General features: G+C 39.0%; 2 protein-coding genes across 2 annotated transcripts in view; one reads left to right on the top strand and one right to left on the bottom strand.

Annotated features, from left to right (window-relative positions):
• The window catches only part of fars2 (phenylalanyl-tRNA synthetase 2, mitochondrial), a 126,177-nt gene extending 118,208 nt beyond the window's left edge, over nucleotides 1–7,969 (bottom strand). The window contains exons 1-2 of the mRNA XM_084747358.1: nucleotides 7,858–7,969; nucleotides 2,605–2,817 (exon numbers count right to left, since the gene is read on the bottom strand). The gene's annotated coding sequence lies outside the window, so the exon portion shown is untranslated. The remainder of the gene's footprint in view (nucleotides 1–2,604; nucleotides 2,818–7,857) is intronic.
• An 87-nt stretch (nucleotides 7,970–8,056) lies between these two features.
• Nucleotides 8,057–13,229, top strand: part of lyrm4b (LYR motif containing 4) — a 39,028-nt gene continuing 33,855 nt past the window's right edge. Inside the window, exon 1 of the mRNA XM_084747387.1 lies at nucleotides 8,057–8,207. Coding sequence (XP_084603513.1) covers nucleotides 8,122–8,207 — 86 coding nt within the window. The 5' untranslated portion in view covers nucleotides 8,057–8,121. The remainder of the gene's footprint in view (nucleotides 8,208–13,229) is intronic.

The raw sequence follows: 13,229 nt of genomic DNA, 5'->3' as shown, positions 1-13,229 counted from the left end.
GCTGGACAAACTAATAAAACACTTAGAGCTGCAATGATTAATTTACTGTTGATCGACTATTAAATTAATCTGCATCTATTGTGATGATCAATTAATCTTTCTTTTCTTTCCTCCTCTCTGACAGTAAACTGAATATCTTTGAGTTGTGGACAAAACAAGACATTTGAGGACGCCATCTTGGACTTTGATCAACATGTTTCACCATTTTCTGACATTTCATGGACCAAACAACTAATCAATTAATGGAGAAAACGATCACCAGATTAATAGATTATGAAAATTATCATTTGTTGCAACCCTACTGTCAAATAATGTTATTTTCAATAATGCAGATAAAAACTAGTGTCTCAGTTGTTGTTCAACTGTAATAAGATAATTAGAGCTGCAACTAACAATTATTTTCATCATCGATTAATCACGCGCATACATATTTTTCAACTAAAAAGATTGAGACAGGAATAATTTTTCACCATTTTCTGACATTTTATGGATGAAACAACTTATTGATTAGTGGGAAAATTGTTGCCAGATTGATCACTAGTTGAAAAACAGATCCAAACGTGAAAACACGTGGAGCTCACAGGCGTAGGTCCGTGCGCTCCACCTGTTTTCACGTTTTTCAAACGCTCAGAAACATCCCAAAACTATTGAAATAATCTGAGATGGAAATCAGAGAAATTTGACTTTTATATCCTTAAAGAATGACTCAAAACAATTAACTGATAAAATTAATCCTGTCACAATCTTGTCAGTGTGCTACACCTGTTTTCACTTGTTTGGACCTATTTTTCAACTAGTGATCAATTTGGCAATAGGTTTGCTACTAATTATAAGTTGTTTGGTTCATAAAATGTCAGAAAATGGAGAAAAAGGTTGATCAAAAAAAGTAATCTAGTTACATGACTTTAATGTTGTGATACTGACCTCACATTTAAGAAACACATATAAAGGGCCAACGTGCTGCAGAGGACTTTGTAATAAAAAAGTTCCACTTTCAACATCTGCTGTCAATTGTTGTGTATTTTTTTCTTCATTACTGTACAGTTACAACCTGCTGTGTAATTGATGCAAACCCATTGATACTTGTGAGGATTTATTTGCTGCAGATGTGGGAGTCCCTGACCCCCTCTGCAGGACTCTAAACTTTGTCACCGTAAACATTATGAATCACGAGCACAGATGTTCCCTTCGGTCCGGTCGCCCTGCTTGCCTTTGATTTGGACGTTCTCCAGCTTTCTCTTTTTCCCTCCGACACTTCAAAGCATCGCCTCGTTTTGACTGCATTTGCATTTTGCTGCCAATTAAAAGCGGAGGTCGGGTTTGTTTACATCTGCAGCGTCGACTTCAATTTTCCTCCGCCCGAGTGTGACATTAAACACCAAATAATGCTAAAAAAATCCCAGGAAACCCTCGTAAAATTTGTCTTTATGCAGTGAGAGGGAGGTCAGGCACATGAAATATTCATTCAGAAAGAAATAGAAATGCTGCTGTTGTTGTATGTGCACCACCTCTTTTTTTTATTTTAAACAAAACTAGTTTTGTATCACAGAGAAAAAAAACTGCAAGTCACTAATGTTTTATTCAGTATTTTATATTTTTTCAACATATAACTGACATCATTTGTTAACCTGCTCTTGTATTTTGTTCTCGTTTTTTGTCCACAGGGTCTCGTTATGAGGTGCTGAGTCTCTCCTGTTGTTTAAATTTTATTTTGTCTTTTTTTTGTCTTTCATGAGTAAACAGTAAGGGTGCAATGGATCACAGTTGTCCCATGTCCTGTATGGATCGCCCCGCCCACAATCCACGGACTACATGTAACCATCATAGTGTGAAACACGGTTTTACTGTCGCTGTTACTTTTATATCAGTAATAAAACCTGAAATCTGAATGAACAACCATGACTTCAGACATTTTCACCGGTGTAACTGTCGTCATAGAAACAGATCATAAGATTATGTTTAAGTCTGAACTTCTGCACACACACACACACACACACACACACACACACACACACACACACACACACACACACACACTCCTCTCAGCTCACCGGAGCAGCTCTGCATCTGTCTGTGACACCATGTATGCGGCTGTTACTCATGACTTCTAACCAATCAGATGGTGCTGTGGGCGGGACATTGAGCCAGACTACAGAGTGCAGTGGAGTATTACACTGTACAGCATATAGTTATCTATTACATGTGCTATAGTATATATATAGAACAGCACTGTATTTGATGAAGTATTTGAAGTGTACTGTATATTATTATAATTATTATTAAAGTGTAATATTTATTATTTTATTTTTATTACATGCCCTCTTGTTTTGGTCTGAGATGCTGGTGCTCTAGTGTGACATCTAGTGGCAGTAAAATATATAAACTTTTAAATAAAGGTTTCATAAAGGGCGCTTCAGCACTAAAAACAACAAAGGGGTACTGTCCAACATGCACACACACAAAAACACACAGCATGTAAAGAATTTATGACAAAATGAAAACGCAGAGGGCTAGATAAGGGATTAATATGATGTTGAACACGTTGAAACTTGACAACAACACAAACACAGCAACACACACACACACACACACCTGTCCTCCTACCTCAATCTGTGGAACGAACGGTGCAGAAGAGTCTGTTGATCCGGAGAGGAGGACAAGGTGCAGAGAAGATGGATGGAGGGGTGGATGTATGGACAGAGGGTCGGCTGGATGGAAGCGATCAGGTTCGGGTCACGGGCTGATGTGTCCCAGACGGATTCTTCCGCAGGTCTGAACACGGGAGGAAGCGATCGATGGGAGGGACGTCGGGGGGGCCTTGATCCGCCAAGCAGAAAGGAGACAGAAAACTCAATCTGCAGCTCGCAGCGGTGATTCAACGTGAGAAACAACCGTATGAACCGTATCAAACAAACACAGTGAGGAGTTCCCGTTTCTCACTCACATCCACTGAGGTTTGCTGAAGGCCTGCAGAACTTTATCAACACAGATGGAACATTTCAGCCAAACCAGGAGTCTGCAGCCTGCAGCTCCGGAGCCACATGCCCCTCTCCAGTCGCTCTGTGTGCACTCAAAATAATAATATGGAAATAATTTTATGTTTACATTTTTATTTATCATTGCTGCAGGTCTAAAGTAACTCTTAAATTCCCAGTTGTAAAAATGTCTAAATCAAAAAGCGTCTGTGTGGGCACATTTCCTGGACTCATGGTGCTTTTTTTTTTTTGAGCTGCTCTTTAGATAAAATCACAAAAAACTCTCTTTGAAAACAATAAAAATGCTTTTATTGTCACAACAGGTTCATTTCAGACCTTAAGACTTTAAGGTAGGGCTGAACAATTAATTGAAATTTTTACCAAAATCACTGCAATTTTCAAATTACAGGATGCGCAATATTTGTTAAAGGTGAAATATGTGGCAAAATATCATTTTACATGAAATATTGTGGTGCTGCAAAGGTGTTGGTCGACACGTCAAACGTTTGGACCTATTTTTAAACTAGTGATCAATCTGGCAATAATCTGTCCATCTAATTCATTAGTTGTTGGCTCGTCTTGAGGCTGCACAGACTAGCTTTGGATGCCAAATCTTAAAAAAAGACAAGTCTCCAAGGAAAATATAAAAGTAACTGTAGCTCCAGAAAGATTTTTCCTTCTTTTCAGAGTAAGGGTTGAAGCCATTGTGAACACTGCATGTCCAAGTTAAGTGATAATCTGCAGAACGTCCCTTTACAGTGACCTCCCAGGTTCATTAGACACAGACGAAGCTCTGCACTCAAAGTCTTTGACTTTGTCACTAATCTAATTACAAGTCAGACTTCAAACAGACGTCAGGATTCATCCGGTGCCCAAAGACGACTGATGTCTTCATTATCTAAAGTAGGACTGATTCTAGAGCTGCAGCGTTTCCTAAAGTCCAAGATGACGTCCTCAAATGTCTCGTTTTGTCCTCGACTCAAATATATTCAGTTTACTGTCAGAGAGGAGGAAAGAAACCAGAAAATATTCACATTTAAGAAGGTGAAATCAGAGAATTTGTTTTTTTTTTTAATTAAAAAATAACTCAAACCAATGAATTGATTGTCATAATTGCAGGTGATTAATTTAATAATTGATTAATCTTTGTACTACAGGGGGTGGAAGCAGCTACAGTGACAAAATCAGTAAAAAAAAATCCAATATTTTTGACCAAATACCTCGATATTGTGGGATAACTTTTATATAACATTAACCCAATGAAGATTTTTTTTTTTTTGAAAGAGTCTGATAATAACATCACTTTACTGTGACACAGCCTTAAAAAACAGGAAAAGACAAGAACATCTATATGAGGATACAGTAATATTGATTTATTGTGTGTGTGCACCACACTTTAAAGGAGAAACTCATGTTTGAGTTTCATTTCAGTAACTCTCAGAAAAAGCCTTTTTGTCGCCGCCACGATCTGAGTGTCTGTGAAACCCACGTCTGCCTCCACGGCGAGCGTTTGAAGCCGAAGAAGAAGCAGATGTGACACCGGATTGAGACTGGATAAAGAAGCATTTAGGAGCCCGGTGTGAACAGTGACACTGACAGCAGCGTCTGGTTGATCTGCAGGGATCCAGACTGAAAAAGCTCCGATTAGACGGGAGACAGTCCGTCCAGTCAGCTGGGACGTGGAGGAAATCCTCCTTTATTGATCTGTCGCTCCTGCAGAGCCGTCCATCAGTCCGCTGCCTCTGCAGGGACACACACTCTCTCTCACACACACACACCTGTCTGCCTCTACACTTGTGAGGACCCTCACTGACATAATTCTTTCAAACACAGCAGAGTTTAATTTTCTGTTTGATAAATAATGGCAGTAATGAGAGGATTTATTGATGATCTACAGAGCCGATTAGACGAGTGAAAAACAGTCAAGTGTCCTTCATGTTCTGTGGTCAAATCAATGTTAATTGATTAGTCAGACAGAAATTAATAATTGATTAATACCTGAAATTAATTTTCAAGGTTAAATGCCAAACAAATATTCTCCTTTTCTCAGTCTTATGTGGTCACAAACTGAATATTTATTTAGATTTTTGGACTAATTAACCTGAGAATTAATCATTAGTAATCATTAGTTTTAACCCTAATCATCATTAATTAATCCTAAACATAAAAGTGCAAAAGATTCAGAGTTGCAATGATTAATTGATTAATAAATTAATCTCCAATAATTAATATAATCGATTACTTGTTTTGAGTAAGTTTTTGATTCCAGCTTCTTAAATGTGAATATTTTCTGGTTTCTTTCCTCGTCTCTGACAGTAAATTGAATATCTCTGAGTTGTGGACAAAACAAGACATTTGAGGACGTCATCTTGGACTCTGATCAACATTTTATGGACCAAACAACTAATTAATTAGTGGAAAAAATATTACCTGATTGATCACTAATTGAAAAAATAGGTCCAAACATGTAAAAACAGGTGGAGTGCACAGACATTTCACCCAGCAGATGGAAACTTTACCCATATTTGGTTTTCGCTGGGTCTTAATTTTGGACACTGTCCCTCCTGACCTTAGGGAGCTTTTAAATGACGATGTTACGATGTTAGAAGACTCAGATGGGCGCCGGCATCGCCCGTTGGCCCAACCCTCTTACAAAATACAGGGAAACATTAATCAATAATGAAGATATTTGGTAGATGAAGAACAATTTGTGTGTCTGAATCAGTGTTTGTAGAAACAAAGTTGGATCAGTGTGTCCGTCCTGCTCGCTTCCCAAAGAATGAGCTCACTTTCAGGGTGTGTCTCAGACTGGTCCTCACAAAGATAGATGATGTTCAGCACCACACACACACACACACACACACACACACACACACACACACACACACACACCCCAGTGCCAATGACCTTTACACTAAGAGACAACAGGACATCAACAAACAGGATGTGTCTCTGACCTTTCACACATCCACTGCTAAAGAGCATACTGTACACACACACACACACACACACACACACACACACACACACACACACACACACACACACACACACACCTAAGTGTCATTTAAATTCATTCAGTTTACAACAGAGTCTCAGTGTCTCTCATCAGCTGATTTGTGTGTCTGTTTGTCTCCACTGTAAACACAAATGTCAACTTCTGTCTCCTCATCATGTTTCACTTCGTCCCAGCTGACTCACACTGACCCCGAGGTCAAAGGGCAGAGAACACAAACTGTGTGTCAGTCTGTCCAACACGTCACCTCACCACGAACGGCAGCAACTAACCAATCATCAGCGCTGATTAATCCATCCACTGACTCTACAAATAATGATCAGTTCATCCTTTAGTCAATAAAATGTAATCAATAATCTGAATATAATGACTGAGTGAGTAAAGAGAAATCGGCAAAGCTCTGAAAATGCCATCATTTTACTGCAATGCAGCTTTTAAAACCAGGAGAAGACATCCAAAGTCTATCACGATACAATAGAATATTGATATATTGACAACCCTGATAAACAGATAGATATCAGATTATTAGAAATGACCGTGAACTTTTTTCAGCTTCTGATGGGGGCTCATGTCAGAGAAAGTTACTGCAGAACATGATGTGAAGACGAGAGCATCGTCAGCTGCAACACAACAGTATTTAACAAATATTGTGCCCCAACCAGAAATGTGAGACTCGCAGTGAGTCATACCGCAATTCTGATAAACATTTTGATTAACTGTTCAGCCCTACAGCCATTAACAATAATCAGAGCAGCAACTGATTAAAAAAAGAGTCGAGCTGAATTTTAGTGTCATCAAGGTCAGCATGATAGCATCAGCAAACTTAGTTTTACACTATATTTCTCCTCAGGTCATTCATGCCCCTCCTGAAGTGGCTCTGCACCCCCCACCCCCCCCCAGAGGGGCCTGCCCCCCCAGTTTACAGCAGCTGTTCAGGTGAAATTACATTATTATAATTTATACACAAAACATATAGTTTATATATCATCAGTCTCCATACTGAAAACACCCAGGGTGGGAAATTTGCTGCAGCTGGATGCCAATAAAATATGAAAGTTATTGGTCAATTTTAAACACAAAGTACTGATTTACTATTGAGTGGCTGTAATTGAATATTATCTGTTAGCAGCTGGTAGATGTTCACATTTATCCCAACTTATATCTTGCAGCTTGATAAATACCAGCCTCTTTCATTGTTGGCAGCTTTATGAATATAAGGTGATTTAATAAAGGAGAGGAGCTTCATCACTTTACATAATCACAATCTGGCCATGAGATTTTATCTGTACTGTGTTTAAACCCATTTTATCTTTGTTTTGATGAAACCAAACCATGACAAACAGGCTTTATTAAACTCTGAATCCCCTCCCATTCTTGGGACCACGTGGGCTCGTGAGGTCCAGTTTAATGTTTGTAATAGTGACAGTCCAGATGAAATGGACAGGTCATAGTCAGGTCACAGTCTATTACCTGGTTAGATAACCTGACAGTAAGGTCATATAGAGTTAACTCACGTGCACACAGTGACCCCATAAACACATGATAACTAACATGCAGTTTGTGTCAGTTTTTCTCATGTGTCATTAGTGTGTTTGTGTGCACAGCCACAGTGTCATTAAATCAGCTGAGACGAGCTAACTTCTCATCTGCAGTCCTGTTAGGAGTGTTTGTAGCAAAGCAGTTAACATGCTGACCCACAACAAGGACATTTAAGAGGGAACAACAGCGCCGTGTGAGACGACAGGCTGCCGGTCTGTGTCCTCAAGTCAGCCGCTATAACCTCACTACATCATGCATTCATTAAAACGTGTCATTACCTTATGAACGTTCGTTTTTAAGAGGTTAAAATGAGCAAAGCTAACTCACCTTCTGTCACTCTCCAGCGTTGAGCTGCTGTTGAGGAGGCGGAGACGCGCCTGTGTGTCTCCTGGACTTTAAATCCGATCTAAAATTCAAAAACTGTTTTTATAATCATTTTATATAACATCGTTGTGTGTATACGCGAATATGACTTTAACTTAACCAACACCGGAGAGAAACTTTCACAGTAAGTTCATATTTCTGTACAGGCGCTCCTTGGACACATTGCTTTAAGGGTCCTGAGGCTGGAGCAGCGTTATTGGAAACATCATGGCGGCGTCCACACGAGCACAGGTGATTTCTCTGTACAAAATGATGCTGACAGAGAGCAAGAGGTTTCCATCGTACAACTACAGGTAAGAGCTGATGTGTGGCAGGTGTAACTAGTCCTGCTGGGCGGTTTAGACCGGTTTAAACTGACTGTCAGCGGCGGGAAACATGCTGATGTAGGAGCTAACATTTTCTGTTTACGTTAGTTAACGTTACATCAGCCTGTCTGACAGATTCATCACTGTTACCCAACGCTTACAAAACAAAACCGAACAGAGTCATGACACTGACACTGGTTGTTCTCGGTGTGTGTACAGAGTGTAGTCGGAGAGTTTGTGTTAATACTGTGGTTGTTTTTTTTCGTTTGTATCACTTTAGAGCTCCTGTAGCCCTCCGCATTATTTATGAGGTTGTGTTTAAAAGGGAACCCTTGATTTGAGAAACTCTCGCGAGATTTGCGCGCGTTCCTTCTTAATCGTACACTTTGTAAAAACTAATTACATCTTATAGTGTGACAACATTTTGGCTTAAATATGGGCAGATTTAGGACAAGAAACACTTGGTTAGAGTTCGGGAAATGGGTTGTGTGAACGATAATTCTCGTGAGATCTTTCTGGGGTTCCCTTCTAGACACGACCTGTTCACAGTGATCTTGCAAAACACCATTCCAGTGACTTATAATTGCATATTTTCTATTTCTGCAAATAGAATAAATGCTTCACAAATTCAGAAACTAGTTTAAAACTGTTGTTAAGTAGCTGTGGAGCGTATAAAAGGTGTCACTTCTTGTCAACCTCGTTAGTTAATTAGTCTCTTATTCTCCATTTGACTGCTTTTGATGAGGGGAAACACAAACATCCAGGACGTCACGTCCATTTAAACCAGATAAACGGTTTGGAGGTGAAGGTGAAACTTGTCTGAGAGATTTTTAAGTCTGTTGGTGCAGGTTAGGACGTCCTCGTGTAGGAAAAACTGAACCAATCAGCTGTAGTTGTGCTCTTTTATGTTGCTATGGTTACAAATTGACTAGCGGATGAATTTCAAATGCTGACTAAACTTGAGCCAAACAATGTGTGGGCAGAAAAGAGTTTTCACTCAGACCATGGTGTAAAAACAATTAATCAGTTTTAAAAAAAGAAGGTTGCTGATTATTATTTATTTATTTTTTTTGCCAATCGACTAATTGATTAATCATTGCAGCTCCAGATCAGTAGATGTTTTTAGAGATCTGTTGATTCAACGTTTCGTCCCTTTTGGAGGATGCAGTTTGTGCTTTTATTCTCTACTGACTGACTGCACAGACGTGTGTTTTATTTTGAAGTTTCATAGCGCGTGTCAGTGTGCGGCGGCGTGTTGGACAGACAGGTCAGAGGTAAACTCAGCAGACGTGGTTCACAGCCCGAGTCGTGGCCCAGTTTGTTCCTGACCACTGACCTGATTAGAGCGTCGGCCTCCTGCTGCTCAGCTCCCATCAGGCTTCAGTGTGTTTGGACTAACTGACTGTGACACACTCTGCATTTATTGTGCAAATCAGTCCGGCAGATCACACAGTTTGATTGAATTAATATTGAATTAAATCTTTTTTAATTTTTTTTTATTGTCTATCAATTATTTTCTTAGTTAATCAATAATTAGTCCTGTTACAATCTTTGAAAAATACGTCCAAACATGTGGACTACATGGACGTACATAAGAAAATAGAGCTGCTTTGCTGAGTCATCATGAGAAAGCTAACTAACTTTTTAGCTAGCTCACAAATGTGTTTAACTTTTGAGTTTCTTTTACTAAACATTAGCTAAGAGTTAAAAAAAAAAAAAAAGTTTTGTTAGCTAAGGTTAACTTAAAAAGTTACCAAAATGTTTCAAGCTAATGTGAACTAAAACTTAGCAAAAAGTTAATAAAGTTAGTTAGCCTTCTCATGATGACTCAGCAGAGAAACTCTAATTTTTTATTTTGGCTGAATTAATGGAGCAACTTGATCATTTTACTCGATCATCTCATAAAGGCATCCTTTTAAGTTTTCAAAATAAAGAAAAATAAATGTGCAGGATGTTTTATTTAAATCAGATGGCGTGTCAGTGGTGTCAGTGGAGTCTGGTCTCACTTTACTGACACAAACTCTGCAGCTCCGCTCTGATGTAGACCCTGTCCACCTCAGGCTCGTCTTCATCTCCTGTCTTCTTTGACTCCTCTTCATCAGTGGTCCTGCAGCAGCGTGCTCATCTTCAGAATGCTGTATTTCTGTGTGTGTGTGTGTGTGTGTGTGGTTGGGGTGAGTTTGGGACAGCGTCTTCGACTGTCATGGCGCACGGTTCTCTCTGCACGGACATCAGAGAGCCGCCGCTCCCCGCCAGCCTTCATGCGGACTGCCGCTGTGTTGAATTATTGAGCGGCCAGATGAGAGATGGCCTCCTCCCGCTGCTGCTGCTGGTCCAAATAAAATAAATTCCAGCCGCCTGCCCAGAGACGGCCAGCTGGTCCAGTCCTCCAGCTCACCAACCTCAAAACACACGTCTGAAAGTGAAAGGAAAAGCACATTATTTATTGGCTAAGATGTCCTGAAAGTTATTAAAACCTGTTATTTAATTCAAAATGAACACAAAATCTTGTCTTGTTGTATTATTCTTGAGAAAGGAAAAAAAACAGGTGTATTTTTCTTTAAAACATAAAAATAATTAAACATTATTTCTATGTTTTTGCACCAGTTGTCTGTCTGTGGACCACGTTAGCTGCAGCATTGTTACAAAATCTGCCATATTATTTTTTATTCCATACTTTATTTAATTTTATATGTTTAAATTAATTAAGAAGCAACTGCCAGGGCTTAAAAATGAAAGTTCAAAAACTGCAGTTCCTAGAATGTCCACCTGAGGCAGACTCCAACACAGAGCCCCATGTTAAAATATCCAACTTTACAGCAGGAAAAAACATGTTTACAGCCTGGTTTTAGTCTATTTTCCTGTTCGTACAACTGTAGCTTTCTTGTAAACTTTGCAACTTTTTTTTGCTAATGTTAGCTGGCAAACTATAACCTTTTGTTAACTTTTAGCTCATCTTAGATAGCAAGCAGTGTAATGTTAACTTTTTAGCTAAAATAGCAAACAAAATAGCAGTTGCAAACAATTTTTTGTTAACTTTTTAGCTAACAAAGTCACATTTAAGAAGCTGAAATCAGAATTTTGACTCTTTTTTTTTCTTAAATTACTTAAACTGATGAATCATTTATCAGAATAGTTGGAGATTAATATATCAGTTAACAGCTAATTTATTAATTGTTGCAGCTCTAACTCATCTGTCCAGAATGTTTAATATCCTTTTAAGAATGAAGGAAAAAGTCCAAGCGGAGCGTTTTAATCCAGCCGTGGGCCTCTCCTCTCCAGCTCAGTTTGTGTTGGTGAGACAAACAGTTGCTGGATTGTTGTGGAGTGACCTGAATATGCCAGACGTCGCTGCAGGCTGTATTTAGTCGTATCCTGCTCTCACTCCGACTACAATAACAGCTGATGGAGCCACTCGTAGCTCCTCTTCCTGCGAGGAAAAGGTGGCTGAAAACGTGGAAATAAACAGGAGTCGGATGAAACATTAATGATTCTCTGCAGGAATATTAGATCACTGCTGCAGCTGATAGAAACAGGAAGCACAGAAATGTAATTTAAACATATAATCCCGCCACTTTGGGGGTTTATGAACATGCAAAATATGTTATTTCAGTGCAAGAAAATGTAGAAAACAGAAAATTAAAAGTATCGTAGAGGCAGGCAAGAGAGGAAACTGTGAGTGAAGAAGAGGAGAAATGCAAAAAATGCAAAACTTGAGCTCTGAGGAGGATTTATTGGAGAATAGAAACATGGACGATAAAACGAGCTGAACAGAAGCCCTGAAGGATGGAGGAAATGTTGGAGAATATATTACAGATAGAAAACTGACAATGAGGAGAAACACAAAATGAATCTGAATTTCATTATTTAAAGTTTACTGCAGTGCAGCTTCAGTCCAGCAGGTGGCGAGCTGATAACTCACCTCATGGCAGCAAATCAAACCTCTTTATTAGGGCCTGAGCACCGACCTCAGTATGAGGACTATATTGATTTTTAATTTTTTTTTTTTTCACTAATTTGCTATTATCCCTCCAAATAAATCACATTTTTGGGGGCTTAAACATCCTCAAAAATGGCAGGGGGCGGGGCAAAATACACAGCAGCCCAACGGCATGTTTCACTGACATGCAGGAAAATCAAAGCACACGTTTATCACACCTAGACACACAAAAACTCTCGTGGACCCAAAGCCCAAACCCAACAGGAAGTTTGTGGTAATCATGTTGTATTTTAATGGGTGCTTCAGTCCCAGTTGCTGGACGCCCGGCTCGTGCAGAGGTGCGAGGCCTCGTCCAATAATGATCGTTTTTTTTTTTTTTTTTTTTTTGTTATAATAAATGGAGGACCTTGGAACAAGTTCAGATTTATTTCTTCAGATGTTCCTGAATGCAGCTCTACTGTTTGAAGTAACATCCCAGAGGCTTGCCGTCTTATTTATTTAATTAGAGTTTGGTTGTTTTTTTTGGTACTGAGCTCTGCATCACTGTTGTTTTTCCTGCTTTCATAAGAGGCTTTATTATCACCTGAACCGTTCTGCTGATGAAGGTCCTGAAATGAGTCCTAGAGAGAATCAGTTGATTGTTTTCACCATCTGTCAGCTGTAAATGTATACTCAGGTGTGTTAAAGACGGGAATATTCATGAATTCACTTGTTGATGTTGGTGTGTTTGATTTCTTTATCTGCTTTGTTTCATCCTGTTTTGTTCTGTTACTGTGTGGAGTTTTTAATTATGACCTGTTAAAGGACGGCAGGTGACAATAAGGGATGTACGCGATTAGTTTTCAATGTCAATTAATCTGCTGATTAATTTCTCAATTAATAAATACTTCATTATTTTGAAAATGTAAAAGAACGATCAAGTTGCTCCATTAATTTTGCCAAAATAAGTTTTAAATGGAGAAGAAATTAGAGTTTCCTGGCTGAGTCATCATGAGAAAGCTAACTAGGCTAACTAACTGTATAGCTAACATTTTAGCTAATTTCAGCTCAAATAATATTAAAATATTATA

This window comes from Lutjanus erythropterus, chromosome 21 (genome assembly GCF_056507025.1).
Source record: "Lutjanus erythropterus isolate fLutEry1 chromosome 21, fLutEry1.hap2, whole genome shotgun sequence".
Classification (NCBI taxonomy): Eukaryota; Metazoa; Chordata; class Actinopteri; order Lutjaniformes; family Lutjanidae; genus Lutjanus; species Lutjanus erythropterus.
The sequence above is the reverse complement of the archived record's forward strand: the minus strand, read 5'-3'. Positions and strand labels throughout refer to the sequence as shown.